Source organism: Exophiala bonariae, assembly GCF_035927105.1.
Source record: "Exophiala bonariae strain CCFEE 5792 chromosome Unknown scaffold_14, whole genome shotgun sequence".
In the NCBI taxonomy this organism is placed as follows: domain Eukaryota; kingdom Fungi; phylum Ascomycota; class Eurotiomycetes; order Chaetothyriales; family Herpotrichiellaceae; genus Exophiala; species Exophiala bonariae.
This window is the reverse complement of record NW_027042489.1, coordinates 557,792-574,437: the sequence shown is the minus strand read 5'-3', so window position 1 is coordinate 574,437 and position 16,646 is coordinate 557,792. Positions and strand designations below refer to the sequence as shown.

Below are 16,646 nucleotides of genomic sequence, written 5' to 3'. Positions count from 1 at the left end.
GTCCCCGCACCGCCACACAAGCAACATCCCTGTCACAAACGTCACAACATGATCTCAAAATCCGGTTTCCCACTCCACTACTGCTGTGCCACACCCTCATCTTGAACCTGGAGTCTTTTCTGCTTGTTGATTTCTCTACGCCAAATCATCCACTCCTTCTAATACTCGTTTCTAGAGATTAACAACGCGTCCAGAGCTCTATAGTTCGTATTTGGGGCAGAACAGTGCTGAAACTGCCAGCACCTGGCAAGGGAATCCAACAGGCAAACAACAGATAGCCACAGTACTTTCCAGACTCCAAGGCTAGCAACAATGTCCGCCGACCAAGTCACATCTCTCGCCGGTGGTGGTCTTTCAGGCACTGGTCTGGGCACGGTGACGGGCGTACTCCAAGGAGGCGTGAACAATCTGGTGAATTTCTCATCGAGCTTCATCGATCGATTCTTCCCACCCGAGAAACGCGAGCAGTGGAAGGCATGGCTGATGAAGTTTGCGACTGAACGCCCTTATCTGGCTTCTTTTCTGCTGTCACAAATCGCGTTGAGTGGGATGCCCTTGGCGCTGTTCGCGCTCATGACGTTGACGGTGTTTATCTTTGCACTTTTGGCGGGCATTCTGGTTGGCGTGCTCGGGGCGTTGCTCTTCATCGTGGCAGCGGTGGGATTTGCACTGATTGTTCTCCTGCCGATATTGTTCTTCACAACTGGGGCGGCTGTGTTCATTTGGTTGTGGGGCATGGGTGCCTATTTCATCGTCAAGTGGTTCAACCAGAAGGATGTGCCTGGCGTGCATACTGACTTGGCAGATGGGGTATCCAAAGCTACCGGACTCAGTGATTTACCCGGCATCGGCGGAAATCCGTTGAATGACGAAGGTCTTGATTTGAAGTCTGCCTTAAATGGATCTTCGAAGCAGAAAAACTCACAAAATGACTCGTCCAGTGGTCAAGAGCCCGAGAAGCCCGCGAAATCAGAAAAGAAAGACAAGGCATCGACTACGGGAGCACAGCATCACGTCGACGGCAAGGAGAACAGCCATCCACGAAAACTCGCAAGCCGTCCCAACTCTACGAGCCCAGCGGGCAAAGCGACCGGTGCAGTCGATGGGGTTGGAAAGGGCGTTTCGGGCACAGTGGGCAACGCGACCAAGACAATCGGTCTATGACTTGAGGGATCCGACAAAAGCTATGTGGCAACCGTTCATCTCGAATGAGAACTCCGAGCTGTGAAAATAGAATGACAGCCCGGCTTTGAAAACACTCTCGGACCAACATTTGACTCACGGGGTTCGAATCAATGGAAATCCTTCGGACTTGTTCACAGTAACAAAGAACAAACAGACTAGAATGCTAGTCAGAGGACACCGACGGCGGAGGAATTGTAACAGTAATTGATATTGATATGCATAGCAGGCGAAGGGGCTCAATCAAAGCAACCAGGGACTTCGGAATGTATGACGGTTTTTCTACGGCACAGAGTATGGATCATCTTGGCTTTCCACCAACCTCATTGTATTGCTATTGTTGTTGTGGATCGTATTCGTGTGATGTTCGTCGTTCGCTCCTCCCATTTATTCAATTGTGTGACTTTACTATCCAGTGCTTGCAATCAACGTAGCAGGACCACACTCCACAGCAGAAAGACCTGCCGAGTCACAATCATCTCGCTTCATCTCGTCGTCAATGCATCCACTCCGGACCAACAATGCCAGGTTCAAATACTGAAATCCCCGTTTCAAACTCCCATAGTGAAGTCATGCTCAATGCCCGGCGTCACACTGGCCATGAATTTCAGGAACACCACCAGATACTGGTCGACACGGATGGCGACTTTCTCGCTCTCCTCATCCTTACCAGCATCCTGTTCGTCGAGGACTTCCCATTCGTCACCACCTCCTCCAGTAGCTGCTTTGACACCGGCCTCATGGCCTCGACGCTCTTCTCGCTGAAGATTTAGTCGAGCAGTGTTGTCGATCAGACCTTCCATGCCGGAGACGATCTTTGTGGCACTGGCTTCACCTGCGGCTTGTTTCTCCAGACGCAGTTTCAGCGCGGCATCTGCTCGGTCGAGTAGAATCTTCATGACGCTGGCATGTTTGCAGGGGTGCACCGAGGCCATCTTCACGCTGTTGTCAAAGAAGGGGTAGTCTTCCAGTGTCACCGTCTTGTCCTTGTAGTCTCCTACAATGTCTTCCATCATCAAAAGCGGTGGGAGTGGTTCGGACGGCGAGAGATAGCCTGATAGATACATTCGTGGCGTTCGGTAGTAAGGCGTGTATGTGATGTAGAGTGTGTATGTTCGAAGTGGTCTGTCACGATGAAAGTCAGTAAATCGAGGGAAGTGGACATAGGAAGGGGGCTAAAACTTACGCAGAAGTGCCATCATTCTTGTCGCGGATGATCGCTTCATTGTCATCGTCCTCATCCTCCATATCGGGGATCTCCTCTTCCTCTTCCTCTTCGCTGGCTTTCTTGCCTAGTTGTCCACTTTCAGACATGGTCCTCACTTCACCTCGGAGGCCCTCTTGCTCTTTCTCCGTCGTGCCACCTGTTCGTAGCCATCCTTCATCATCGGCGCCGTTTTCATCGTCAGGGCCGCCTAGAAATCCATCACGAACCAAATCATCCGCTGCGCCATTTCCTCCGGCGAAATTGTCATCCAGCCGTCGATGACATGGTACGCCACGAGTAACCAAGAACTGCTTCCCCGGAGGCAGGTGGGTGACCCGGCGTGCAGGACTCGAAGCGTCTGACCATGACCATGAAGGAAATTTGTAGACTAGATAATCGCCTGCAAGTATGAACTCTTCGGGGGTTATCTGGCCCGTGGATCGGAATGTTGAGGTGTGCTTAATGGGAGCGTAGCGGTCACGGACTTTGTCCAGTGCGGAATGTAGAAGATTCATGGTCAAAGAATGGAGAGATCTGAGGTTCGGGGAAGTCGAAGTCAGAGATTTATGGTAGAGGAGTAGAAAGATCTTTGTAACAGGCTGCCATTCAAGAGTGGCTGAGGAGGTAGGTATCAATAAGTGGACCAGGTGATGGATGTACTGATCCCTCACCACTCTTTGTGACAACTCGAGGGACACCTGAATTGCCCCTCGCAGCCTAGAATTGTTTGTCCTGTTTGCACTTTACACGCGTAGCCTTCCACGTGATAAGGCTGACTTCATCACCCTTCCCCGACATCCCCGGATTGATGAACCTTCACATTCTCGAAGCCCAGCACTACAGTAGCAGGATGGCCAAGCTTGAGTCGCATACTTTCTGATCGTAGACTGATCTACAATATTTAGATCTCACTTGTATATTGTCACTCAGGACGGCCATGCCACCAAAACGCCCGAGGGAAGACACTGAGCCAGGTGTAGAGGTCGACGATCCCAACGGCAAAGTTGAGAACAAAAGGCGTAGAACGGCTCTAGCGTGTGCTCCGTGCAGAACGAGGAAGATTCGCGTAAGCATATGCTCTGAGCTCTGGCTCCAGTTCTTTCTAACATGCTTTGGAGATAGTGCGATGGGCGGAGACCAAACTGTTCATCCTGCCATGAGATGGGATTTGAATGTGAATATCATCAAGTCACAGATTCGGCGAACGTTATTGTGGGAAAAGAGTAAGATCTCCTTCGAAATACCCCACAATTGGATAATCCCCTCTGAAACATAAAGTTATCTCTCGACCCTGGAAGTGCGTCTCAAGACCCTCGAAACAGCGCTTGCCAATGTTCAAGGACAGCTGCACGAGATCAGGCATTCCAATGAGCGAAAACCACGTCCGTCCAGCCCGTCCGATTGCCAGGAGCTCACAAATGGCATCGTTCTGCAAGATTCAGAGCGGGAAAGCGAACAGGTCGATGCCATGGGAGCCGTTGTATTCATGAACGAGGACGAATCAGGGTATTTTGGTAGGTCCAACCCGATTCTGTATACTTCGAGCCCTCAGTCTGTCCAGGTCCTTCATCCAATATCGCTTTTTTGCGCCAAATATCGCATGCAGTGATAAAAACTAGTGACGTGGCTTTGCACTCTCCCGAGGGCGACACCAACTCAGAGAGGTTCAAAGATGGAGGGTTGTTCAATTTCTCAAAGTTGAACTCTCCTCAATCTAATCTCTCTAGTAAGTACAAGGGGATAGTTGACATATACGCCATTCCTCCCGAGCCCCAAGTGATGGATCTACTGCATCGATATTTCAGCTATCCAGGCTACTTCTTCCCATACATTCACGAGGACACGTTCATCGAGACTTACAACCAAATAAAGAATGCAAAGCGACCCTCAGTGACAAGATCCTGGCTTGGCTTGTTCAATATCGTTCTTGCAATGGCTGTCAGTACGAAAATTGATAAGAACGTCGATGCCGTTGAACGTTTTCACGAGTCAGATATCTACTACCAACGCGCGTACGGGCTTTGTGGCAAGCTTATGCTACGAGGAGCGAGTCTGGAAATTGGTTCGTTCTCCATATTCTTACAAGGGCTCCTGCTTATGGATATGTCATGACAGTACAATATCTTTTGCTCATGGGCCAATATCTCCAAGGAACTCAAAAATCCATTGAAGCTTGGGTGGTACATGGTCTGGCGGTCAAGGCAGCAATTCAGCTGGGGATTCACTCAAGCGAGGCTTCCAAGCATCTAACGCCACTTGAACGCGAGGTTAGGAAGAGGACGTGGTTCGGTTGCGTCATTCACGATAGGTGAGCAAGCCCTCCATCAGTAAAAAATTTCACATCTGACACTGGATCACTTTGCCAGGGCATTGGCTTTGACCTTCGGTCGCCCTTGCACAATCCCAGATGATTATGTTAAGCTGGAATTGCCCAAAGAGGATGGCTTCTATCCTGTCCCCAGCGCTTCGAACTCTTCGGAAGCGCGAAATAGCATCAATATTCATTTCTTGAATGCCACAATGTGAGTTGCAGCCCATCAATGCAGTAAGATTTTTAACCTGATGAAAGCAGCCAAGTGTACAACATCCTCTGGGCCATCATTGAGCAGCTCTATGGACAAAATATCGGTTGTGGAGGTAGCTTGAACACCAATGAAATTGTGACTCGACTATTCAGCTTGGAGCAGAAGCTATCATCCTGGGAACAGGATTTACGTCCAGAGCTCAGATCTCTAACCTACGACCAGTTGATGATTATGAGAGGACAGACCGCGCTGACAGCCAACCAAAGGGCAGCACAAACACTACGCATTGTACTCACGCTGAGACATCTAAATATACGTTTGCTCCTACATCGGCCTATTCTCGTCAAGTTCCTCGAGCCCGAATCCGACTCCTTCGATGACATTCATGATCTCCAAATACTGCGCCAAATAGGCTCTCATAGCCTTCAGGTTTGTATGCACATAGCTGAGGAGATTATTTCCATAGTTCATACAGTGGTCATGTCACTGGGCACGACACGCACTACCATCGGAGCATGGTGGTACACTCTGTACTACAGTAAGTGCCGCTTTCACCTCACAAGGAATATGTCTCATACGTTTAGCCTTCAATGCAGCACTAGTTGTATTCGGATGCTTTCTCATCGGCCGGTCGGAAGCCAACATTCATAGTGACTTCGCCAAGGTCACAGCCGCAGACACTGTAGCATTATTGGATAAAGCTATCGTCGCCACAGAGAATGTCGATAAAGGCAACCACATCGTGGATAGGTGTAGGCACTACTTGCAGCTCCTGGTGAATGTGGCCAGGATAATGGGTTCGTGATGGGGCCGCTCCCGAGTTCCGCACTCACTTCGCTAATGAACGTTTGACAGACAAACCAACATCGAACAATATAACAGGCCCCTCAAGGGAGCTTGTCGGCATGTCGGAAGCCGGATTCATGGTTGATTCGGCAGACATGCTTGGCTTCGACGACTCGACCTTTGGTATGGATTTACTCGGGTTTGATTTTAGCCTCTAGTTATGATCTTAGACGTCAAGATTGGCATTTCACTCCTGACCTGGACGATGTTATTCAAGCCAGACGATGGCATGCAAAAGTGCTCTACCACGCGTTAGCATGATCAGATGGATTTCTACGAACATGACAGTCCGCGGCTTCAACCAAACGCCATTCTATCGCTGACAAAAGCTTTTTAATTGTCAACCGGTGATTCTCGAGGTGAAACCACAGTCATAGAATGGTGAACTTGATCTCATCACGTCACAGCACTCTGTATACGAAATCCAGGCGAGCTCACAGTCCAAAGGGGCAGAAGTTGAGCCTTTGTGTTTAGTACGGCGGAGCGTGCGCCTGAGCTACGGCTGAATTTTCTCCGCCCAGAATGCAGTTCTCTTGGCGCAAAACTGCGAGTGGAACCTCGCCTGCAAGAGGCAAAAGTTCATGAACGATAACGAGTCCATAAAGCCGCTTGGGTCTGCTAGAGAGATATGTCGTAGCGCAAAACGGCCCATCCAGATATATACCCCCAACAGCTCGACCGACACCGCGCAAACCTCTTCAGTCACAAAACATCACACCCGAGAAACGCATGGACGAGCCACCTGCAAAGCGAGCCAGACGAGCAGGCGACAGCAACTCTCGACCCTCACCAGAGCCGAGTTCCAGCGGTAGAAGCAAGACAGTGCGAGCGTCGCGGCGCGACGACGGCAATAGTAGGCGAAACAGGTCACGATCTCGATCCTACGACCAGGGGGATAGGCAGAAAGAGGACCACCGGTCTCGAGAGCAGTCGCATCGGAACCGTGACCGAGAGCGGGATCTTGATAGAACTCGTGATCGGGATAGAGGTGCAAGAGACGAGGACAGAGACAGGGAGAGAGGCAACGGTGGTCGACAGAGTAATGGCGCCGGTCATCGTGAGCGGAGCCGGAGCCGGGAACGACATCGTTCGTCGAAAGGTATGTTGGATTCTGATGCCTTTTTACTTCTTTATTTTGATCGCACCTCCTGACCCATATCTTAGACCACCGTAGCGAACGGTCCCATCGCCACTCACGTTCGAGGTCACCCGTGAGAAACGGCAATAGTAACACACCAGTGCGCGCAAGATCTCCACCCCGACGATCCGACCACGATCGGATACGACCCTCCAACCACATAAAACCCGAAGAAGACAGGCCGAAAGGTACTGCTACCGCTTCGTCTACCTCTACGAAGTCAGATAATGCCAAAGCACCACCAAATGTCAAAGACGATGCAATGGTGGTTGACGAGGACGAAGATGATGCACTACTTAGGAGAATGATGGGTTTTACGACGTTTAAAACGACGCAGGATACCAAGGTTCCGGGGAACCAGATCTACGGCGTCAGAAAGGAGAAGAAGACTGAGTATCGACAGTATATGAATCGTGTTGGCGGGTTCAATCGTCCGCTGAGTCCTTCGAGGATGTGAATCTTTGTCGTTCGCGCCTTCGGCCATTGGTCGATGCGTGGGCCCGAGATTGCGTTCTCTGCGATTGCATGTTTCGCGGTGACGTTTTTGAGTATCTGCTCGAGGAGCATGTGAAAATGGATGTGCAGTTGTCTCAAACATTAAACATACATGCCAGCGGGAGCGAAGGTTCAAAGACTCTGGGACGAGAAATTTCGATCTGTTGCGTAGGACAACCTGCGATTGTATTATACTCAAACCACTTGTACACGATTATTCCCATGGCCTCATCATAGACAGAGAGCAATTTCCAGGTCGAATCACACTTCACTGATACATGATGGAGTTCGAGCACTACTCTTCATCTTTGGGAGTACATGCTGCACATGTGCAATGTCGAACGAAAAAGCGAGTCAACATACTTCCTGTGTACATTGGTCAATAGATTCGTCATAAGCTAAAGTACAAAGTCCCCACGAGCACAGTACCATACAACTCAAGCCAGTGCATCCAAGAACTCAAACCCACAACTCGCAAGCTCTGGGCGGCATTTTCCTCTCCCAGCCCAGGTTCCCCAGGATTCGACGCCGACGCGGAAGCAGCCGCCGCAGCGGACGACGAAGATGAACTCGCCGCCCTCGCAGCAGCCACACTCCTGGCGTCCGCAAGCGCCTTGGTCGCGACCGCAAACGCCGGCCCACCAGTGACCGTGGCCTCGGGCTGGAAGACCAAGCACTGCGTGGCGGCCAGACGGTCCAGCCGAGTCGACGCCAGTGGGAGGGAAGAGCTGAACTCCAGGTTCTTGACGTTGATCACGCTCAGGTCGAATGTTGTGCTGGCGAGCAAATCGAGGCCGATGCTGACCTCGCTGTCGGTCGTGATATGTGTCAGGTTGGGGAAGAAGTCTTGTAGTGCTGCTTGGTCGGAAGATGAGCCCTGTGTAGTTTCTGTGGTTGTCCTGGTGGCGTTGGTCGCGGATAGTGGCTCGCAGTTGACGTTGAAGGTGTCGGTGGCGATCAGCTTGAGGACAGTGGTGGTTTTGGGCAGATCAACTGTTAGGGCGGTCACTGCGCTCGCAACTTTGAAGATTTCTACGCCGAGGGTCACGCGTGGTTGAAGTGCGATGCCGATGGAGAGTTCGATGTCTGTGATGTTGGCTTCGAATGGGAGGTCGGAGAGGTTGATGTCATTGCTGAGAGTGAGGTGGAGTTTGTTAGCAATTGCAGCATGGTTTCAGGATCGCTATTCTCCAGGTACTTTGTGTCTAGCAGGCAAGGACTTACAAGCCTGTCACTCGAGATGACTTGAGGTCTGAGAAATCGATTGTTATGTCGAGGTTATGAATCTAAGGAACGTTAGCATGGGGAAGTCGTGCGTTTCGATGTAATTCGAGGGATCCAACTGACTTCTAATTCGAAGCCGTAGGTCAGCTCAATGCCACCAGTGAGTTTCCACGACAGACTAAGTTGTGGTTCAAATAGGAGGCCGGCCTTGCCTATGCCGGGGAGCTGCAATCCAAGAAGTTTCGTCAGTATGTGTAGCAGGATCAAATTGACTCCAGGCTGGTTGTATCGCTTACTGAGAACCCGGTAACACCAGGGATAGGCAGGCTGAAGAGAGCCAAAGTGGTTGATCCTTCGACTGAGGGCACAATCTGCAACTCAACATGCGCGAGGAAGTCCTTGATACTGAACTGTACAAATCCCACCTTGAAGATGTCTGAGAAGCTATCGATATCATCCAGGTCACTAAGAGCCAGCTCCCACTCTCCCTGCGAGAGTTGTAAGTTTCCCTTGGTCTGGCAGTCCTTGCAACTAATCTCAATCGGGAGTTCTGGACTCGTGGTCTTGATTGTGGGAAACCAATCTGGTCCCGCGCCCTCGTGTGAGAGGTCTATTGAGACAGAAGTTACGCTGGGGTCGGCTTCGGCAGGTATCAGGGATGAAGCGAGTGCTTCCGCGGACGTTGGGTTTGTTGAATCTTGCCGCCGTTGACGGATTTTCCTTTGATTGCCGTATAGCTCAAGTGGCTCTTCAGTGTGCCCGAAGCTAAAGTGGATGTCATAGAATGCTTCATTCCACTTAACTTCTTCGACGACGAAAGCAATCTCGGTTCCCATTCCGGAGCAGGTCATCGATCGCACCCTTCATCTTCTTGTCAATTGCCGTCATGACATAATATTTCTTAAGGGGCAATTGCCTACCTGTACGGGACACGACTGCCATCTTGGACACAGCCAGCTTGAGAAACAATAAGATGTCCATCTTCCATATCCGACCATGACTGACAAGCACTACGGAAGGCTTGTGAATCCTGGAAGCCAATAGTAATGTTCGTATCAGTACACCGGACGTCATCAAAGAGACTCTCGGCATGCTCGAGCACAATGAGCGGGTTCCGAGATCGAAAAGCCACGGTTGAGGAGAACGCAAGGCTGTCCCTGATGTTGCGTATACCTAGGAGTGGAGTCAGGTATTGCCACTTAGCGTCGAAGATGAGATAACTTGCTGTCAGCATCGGCATATGTCAGGTTGGCGCCATACACTGGCTGAAAAGAAGCTGCCCTCCTTTGTACATCTGAGAGTACTACTGCAGCGTGAAGCTGACGGGAGTTTGCTGCCATCAAGGCTGGGTGATCGGAAATCAATCCATGGGCATCATATATACTGAGACAAAGAACCAATAGCTGGAGAGTAAAATACAACATCATAAGAATATACTTCCAGTACCTGCTGTCTGTAAGACTTGAAAAGAAGAGAGGACCGATGCTCAGAGAATCTTCAGCACACTGAGAAAGAAGTTGCTGAATCCTTGACCAACATATGGCTTAACCTTGATGCATAGATATTCTCCCGATGGCCTGTTGGATGGGCCCAACACTTGCATACAAGCCATCCTCCATGGTCAGATCCACTCGTCGGCGTTGTGACTATCGTACTTTGGATAGTACAAGCGAGCAAGGTTACTAAAGGGTGGCTGTAGGAAGCATTGACAAGGGCCAGAGTTTCGGCCCTCTTTGGGGCTGTCAGTCCAACGTCTCATCAGCACGCAGGAGCCAAGACCTATTTCCTGTTGTGAGCAGTTGCTCAGCTCGACTTCCTCGTCATGAGAATCAAGGACATATGTCTTCTGAGCAGCTTTAATGCGAGCAGCGCATTTGGTAATGGATCATGCTTCGTCGCTGGTCGAGTCAACTGAAATAATGTCCGCCAGATAGTCACTTGATCATGGAAAGCTTGTGAGATACTCACTTTGATAGTATGACGACAAAGGAAGCCTTGGCGGCCTCTTAATTGTCGCAGGTCCTGTCAGAAGCCGAACGGCGCAAGCTTAGTCTGGGGGCGGTACGAGATCTGTATCATCCGCAGGCCAGAGCAGTCCACGGGGGATTGTCTCGTGCAATGTACGCTTGGCAAGGCTGCATGTCACTCATGACGTAGGAGTTTGCAGTGCTATTATAGTGCATCGTGCCTTAGTTGCCAAAAATCAATCTTCATTTGATCTCAACTTGATGTTTCACAGCACGAGCGGCCGGGAGCATCCCAGGTGAGGATCCGTCTCTTGGAGCATAAATTCTGACAAGGCTGCCGAAGAGTCATGTCAACGTTTCAGCATGAGGATGGTGAGTCAGAAGTCCCATTCAATACAGAGCCGAGACAGGTACTGCTTCATAAACGCGGCCCCCGTTCGTAAACAAACGTTGGCGGCGCTCTAGACTCGGGATAATCCAAAGTCGAATGACCTAGACTAACCAGGTCGCAAGGACGGAGACCCGGGTCTCTCAACCGACATAGCGAATGGCAACAGAAGTTGTATCAGATGGCCATCGTGATGACCCATTCCATCCATCGCGGTAATGAAAAGGGGGTTGAATGAAATGTCCGCAAATATCGCGATTTGCTCAAGCCTCGCTTTGTCACATGCCAAGGGCTAACAAAAAGCTTCGACGGGGCCGAATAACGACACTGTTGATAACACGAGTGATCTCTCTCAAACATCGAGAAACCCTTGAATATTATTATATATGTAGAGTAATAATAAGACACCAACAGGGTTGGTGAGTTGTCAAGGTCGAAGCTGCTCTGACAGCTGGGCTATTCAAGTGTGAAGACTTTGACGGCACTAAACGAGCATATCAAGCTGCTCACGACTTGAGATGGCGTTTGAAGACTGATGATCATGTACAGTACTAAAACATGCCAAACCTGAATCGACCGTGAACAATATCGAGGAACTCGGTTTGGCGATCATTAGACCGATTGACTCCGCCGTCGAATCTGGATTGTGCTCAAGTTGAATTCGAGTTATCTGCACAAGACCATGGAGAAGATCCACCATTTGCCGCGAGGGAGTTCTTAATGTCGATCACAGATCCATAGGTTCCACCAATCATCAAGAAGAACCCGGAAACGATCACGAATGTACACCAAGCCACCATGAGATACCATTTTGTCGTTCTTGCGCTGCGCCAGTTATCATATAGCCACATCGCTCCGAAAGGTTGGAAGCACATAAGCGTGCCAAGCAGTGCACCGATGAGCGAGACTAAGCTACCGAAGACGGGGATTGCGCTTGCGATAACGTATGAGATGAGTGTGGTGACGGCGGTGCAGGTCAGCCACGTGGCCCAATGGCGGAAAGTAGGGTCAGTAAGATGATGCGAACCTCGCAACATGCGTACAAAGACGTATTTTGCAGCAATCTGTACGTGATTAGTTCTTTTCGATAAATCTTTGAACAAATTTCTTGACTTACGTGTACGAAAAGCAGGGTGCTAACGCATAAGCCGGGTAGAGCCAAGCCGTAGCAGACCTTCTTCAAGAGGACTCCTGCAGACCCAAGCGCTGGGGATGCAACAAAGCTTCCGCAGTAATAGTATACGACAATACCAATCACAATATAGGTAACAGCCACGATGGATTGACAAAGTAGAAGCGATTTGGTGTAATGCTCTGGTACTCGCATCTCAGATGCAATTTGGAAGAAAGCAGGTGTGCCTGCCCATGCAAATACAATGGAAGAGCACGCTGAAATAGCCGCTTCGAAGCTTGGGTTGTTGACTCCATGCCAGTCGGACTTAAAAGGACCTGGTGGGGCAGCGGCAGGTTTATCTTGAACGCCCACAGCAATTGTCAGGGTGAGGACTAGTGGTTCGCTGGTCAGATTTGCGACGAAAAAGTTTGGAGGGCAACTTACTCGATGTCAAGATGGAGATTGCGCCGACCCAAGCCAGCCACGATACTTCGTGAAGGGTCTGAATACTTCCCAGGGCGAAACCAATAACAGCTGCCACCGCAACAAATATGGCGGTACAAGCTCCGTGAGTGGACAGGGCGTTGAAAGAGATTGAAATTCCCAGCATACCAGCTCCAGCAACGAAGATCCAAACTATACCAAGTTAGTCATGTTAAAAAACAAAACAGAACGATGAAACAGCAATGCTTACACAGAATGAAGACAACATAGAAGAATTCTCTCCCGACCCTACCAAAAAGCTTGAATCCCACATCGTCAATTCCGTAGACTGATGGGTGATTTCTCTTGAAGACACCGATCTCATAGTTCGACCAGGTGGTGATGACACCTATTGAGACTACTACGACCAATCCCGGCCCCATTCCTAGTGTATCTAGAACAGAAGGGATGGATAGAACACCCAAGCCGATTTGCGTTTTGACCATCAACACGGCAGTTCCAAGCCACCCGACCTATGCGAGTCAGCATGTAACTTGACAATGGCATGGTTTGCAACAAGCTCACATTTCGATAATTTGGGCCACCCTCCTTGATTTCGCCAAAGATGTCGTCAACTATCGAGATACGACGACCCTGTGCGGACATCCGCCGCTCACCAGGCGGAATGACCTGATAGATTGAGCCTCGCCTTCTCTCGTCATGTTGGACTTCTCCATCTGTACTGAAACGGATATCTTTCTCAGGTGCTGAGGTCGCCATGTTGAGAAGTCAGAGATCGAAAACTAGAACTTGCCACAGCTCAACAAGTTCGTGATGACCAAGTACAGAGCAGCTCGAGGTCAGAGACGCGGGTGAAGCTTACCATATAAACACCGACCACTTGCTTGCCAGGTCGGCCGCAATTGCCAGCAAGTAAGTTCACGGTCCAAACTATGTCGTAATGGCAATGAAGGGGATTCGAACGAGCCTCCAGCCACCAACTCCGCGTATCTGGGGATGCTCCTCTATTCAACGTCATTTGGGCAATTGTAAATTCTATTGGTCTGGAGGCCAAGTTGATAGCCCGTAAGGAAAGTACTTTCAGGTAATGATTGCCGACCACGGACCTTTCAGGACAAGCTCCTTTGGACTGATCAGCCTTTTGCCATCACCGTGCATGTTCCAGCACAGTAAGTGGAGCTTTGTTCCTATCGATTTTGAATCTCTTATCTGTCGAGCAAGGGGATGGTCAGATTGTACAAAATCAGGTGTATCTTGCCGTTTGCTGGTCAAAAATGGAAAGACATTCCAGACTGCAGCGGAAATGATGTAACAGCTACATCTCAGACATTTACCTGGGAAGTCTTTCCGCAGCCTAGTCGTTTCGTGTTTGAGAGGCCGGCCTATAACCATCCGCTTAAGACTAATGCCAAGTGATGTTAAAAAAAGCCAATTCTCCTCCCCCGTATTTACCCCGCAACATCCGTAGCTTACCGTGATAATTTGTAAATCACATCGCAGTTTCGCCACTGGTGTCAAACTTACCTTATCGTACACTATCAATGACTCGCTACTGCTTTTGCCTCTCTAGACTTAATAGGCGGCTGATCCTTTCCTCGCTAGTCATCACTCCAGTATCCCATCGAATTACTTAATCTCTCAGCCCTACTGGAACTTTCTGGGCAGTGGGCGTTGTAAGAATTGCATGGCGAAGCATTGAATGGAGGAGTATGCGACAAATAGTTCAAACATGGCAGACACAGTCAAGACTATATTCATTCCAGCGCTTTGCTATATCTCTTTCTAATCACTAAAGGTGAGGAACAGCAAGGCTGGCAAGCACTAAATTGACAATGCTCACCACACCTTCTCCCAGTATAAGTCCACTAGCAAGCACAACGACTGTGGTTTCACCTCGACCCTTCCAGTGCACCCACCACAAACTCACCACGCCTCCTGCTGTGCGAGCTAGTGTAAAGCTCGGTGTATTGTACATACCGACAGCGACGGCAATACCTCCTGGTATCCATGGGTGGATCCGACGACACCATTCGCTCTCATCGCGATGCGCCAGTAGATATATACGAAACACAGTTGTGAGAACAAATATGGCACCTGCGGCCAGGGCGTATTGCCAGGCCATGGGTGGTAAGCCCTCGCCTGTGACAAGACGGGCTGTGAAAATCCAGACATACGCGGTTGGAATCTGAAAAAGTTCTCCAGGAATGGTGTAGACTGAGATGTAAAGTTTATAGACTGCTGCTGACACAAATGCACCCACCACGCTGCCTATTAGTTGACCATAAAATTGGGCTTTGGGGCTAGCACCGATCAAGTGGCCTGCCTTCAAGTCCTGTAGAATATCACCAGCTTGAAGAGCCCCGGCTTCACTTACAGCGCCGGCAAGCAGGTTGATGATGATTGCATGGTTGGCATGCTTTCCTGTAGGGGCAATAAGGGCAAACACCAGCTGTGTGAGTTTGGAGATGCCACTGACAGGATTGAGGTCGGTTTCACCCAGAGCCCGGACGCCCATGATCGAAAGAACCAGAGCCAGGAGAATGGCGAGAATGTTCAATTCTATGGGAATATAAGCACCAAAGGTCACGTGGACACAAAGCACACAGAGGATGATAGTAAGAGGTAAGAGAATAGCGACTGATCGATTCGAGACAAGATGGTGAGGCGGAGCGTCGTCAGGAGCGTCAATGGTAAGATGCGGCTTTGTGGAGGACCCGGCACGCGGGGTATAACCGTTGTCCTGATCAAGAGCAAGGTAGCCAGCCAATTGCCTTCCAAGCAAAAGATCCGACCACGAGGAGCTGTGGTGGTAGTGATCTAGGAGGGTCCTTACCCAATCTGGACCGTACAGTATCGAAGGTCGGAGCAGCAGCCAACCGAGATTGACCACAGCATCTGCCAACATGATAGCCAGACTTACCCAGACGATCCAGCCTTTGCTCCCAGTCTCCCAATCATCAACATCTCCCGGCGCCCATCCATTATGTTTGGCGATCGGGCTGAGAATCGCCCAACCGATAACGGCACCAAGGAGCATGTGAAATGTCGTGGCTGGACCCATGATGATGCCTTGACCAACATATGCCGGCGATGGGTTTAGGGTCCACTGCCAAGTGTGAGCCAGGTAGTTGCCAAAGATGGGAAGTTTGTGGAGGATTGGCAGAAAGTACTGGAACAGAGTATAAGCACCGGAAGAGGCGAACGCAATTGTCAACAGACGAATTTGTCTCTTCCAATCTGCACGAAGATCCTGCTCACGGGCAGAGCTCTGACCCGGTGCCCCGCTATGTTGAGCCTCGCGTTCATCTTCACGCAGTAATTCTTCTCGTTCCTCTGTACCTTGTGTTTGGATTGCATGGTCTTGGGATGAGTCGGGTTTTGCACCGCCATGGAGAACACTAATCATAAGGGCTGTTGCGGTACCGGAGGGAAACTTCAGGCGTTCGCGAATGATGACTTGTTTCCTCAGGGGGACTCCAAACACAACACCGAAGAGACACAGGCCGATACCCCAGACGAACAAACGCCACAGGCTCAGATCGATGGGAGCACCTTCGCTTTTCTTCAACAAGAATTCCAAGCTCGGCATGACGCCGACAAACCCAAGACCCAACGGCATAGTTCCAACGGCACCAGCCACGGTCTGTACCAAGACATTTTCGACCGGAGTGAACGGGACAAGCAAATAGGGCGATAATGCCTTGAATACAGCAAAGCCGATTAAAGATGCAGGCATGGCCATGCCCGAAACCCAGCCAGTCTGCAGTCCGAAATAGGTGTTGGAAAAGCAGATGATGATGCCAATGGCGATACCGACAGCCACACCTCGGAAGGTGAAGTTGGTGCCATCGAGAGCAGAATCATGGGTAGAGGATGATGCATAGCAGGCGTGATCAGAGCGAGCACGAGAACTAGTGGGTTCTTGCTCCGGGGAGTCAAACGATACAGATGGTGGAGAGGGCGACGGTGGAGGAGAGATGGGGGAGGAGGAAAGATGCGAGCCTCTATCGGGTGCCATGACGAGTTCTTGAGCGTAAAGATCTTTTGCTATGTACGGATAGAAAGAGACGTGCAGCATCAGTACCTCAAATTAAAGACTGCGCGAGCGAGAGAGAG

The 16,646-nt window shown here is 50.2% G+C and overlaps 6 protein-coding genes across 6 annotated transcripts; 2 read left to right on the top strand and 4 right to left on the bottom strand.

Annotated features, from left to right (window-relative positions):
- Window positions 1-312: 312 nt before the first annotated feature.
- Window positions 313-1,164, top strand: LTR84_002854 (uncharacterized protein; the record flags this gene model as incomplete). The annotated part of the gene is made up of 1 exon (XM_064846454.1): window positions 313-1,164. One exon carries the CDS (start codon window positions 313-315, stop codon window positions 1,162-1,164), a length of 852 nt encoding a protein of 283 aa, XP_064706064.1.
- A 569-nt stretch (window positions 1,165-1,733) lies between these two features.
- ATG3 (E2-like enzyme) lies at window positions 1,734-2,904 on the bottom strand (the record flags this gene model as incomplete). Its single annotated transcript, XM_064846453.1, has 2 exons — window positions 1,734-2,307; window positions 2,369-2,904. 2 exons carry the CDS (start codon window positions 2,902-2,904, stop codon window positions 1,734-1,736), a joined length of 1,110 nt encoding a protein of 369 aa, XP_064706063.1.
- Window positions 2,905-3,550: 646 nt separating this feature from the next.
- Window positions 3,551-7,355, top strand: LTR84_002852 (uncharacterized protein; the record flags this gene model as incomplete). The annotated part of the gene is made up of 10 exons (XM_064846452.1): window positions 3,551-3,612; window positions 3,668-3,895; window positions 4,009-4,451; window positions 4,505-4,697; window positions 4,756-4,911; window positions 4,962-5,452; window positions 5,499-5,666; window positions 5,770-5,883; window positions 6,434-6,859; window positions 6,925-7,355. 10 exons carry the CDS (start codon window positions 3,551-3,553, stop codon window positions 7,353-7,355), a joined length of 2,712 nt encoding a protein of 903 aa, XP_064706062.1.
- A 429-nt stretch (window positions 7,356-7,784) lies between these two features.
- On the bottom strand, window positions 7,785-9,453 carry LTR84_002851 (uncharacterized protein; the record flags this gene model as incomplete). The annotated part of the gene is made up of 4 exons (XM_064846451.1): window positions 7,785-8,526; window positions 8,618-8,679; window positions 8,741-8,842; window positions 8,914-9,453. The coding sequence occupies 4 exons, from the start codon at window positions 9,451-9,453 to the stop codon at window positions 7,785-7,787; spliced, it is 1,446 nt and encodes a 481-aa protein (XP_064706061.1).
- Window positions 9,454-11,622: 2,169 nt separating this feature from the next.
- On the bottom strand, window positions 11,623-13,289 carry LTR84_002850 (uncharacterized protein; the record flags this gene model as incomplete). The annotated part of the gene is made up of 5 exons (XM_064846450.1): window positions 11,623-12,036; window positions 12,090-12,478; window positions 12,531-12,722; window positions 12,781-13,042; window positions 13,095-13,289. 5 exons carry the CDS (start codon window positions 13,287-13,289, stop codon window positions 11,623-11,625), a joined length of 1,452 nt encoding a protein of 483 aa, XP_064706060.1.
- Window positions 13,290-14,319: 1,030 nt separating this feature from the next.
- LTR84_002849 (uncharacterized protein) lies at window positions 14,320-16,548 on the bottom strand (the record flags this gene model as incomplete). Its single annotated transcript, XM_064846449.1, has 1 exon — window positions 14,320-16,548. One exon carries the CDS (start codon window positions 16,546-16,548, stop codon window positions 14,320-14,322), a length of 2,229 nt encoding a protein of 742 aa, XP_064706059.1.
- Between the last annotated feature and the right edge of the window lie 98 nt (window positions 16,549-16,646).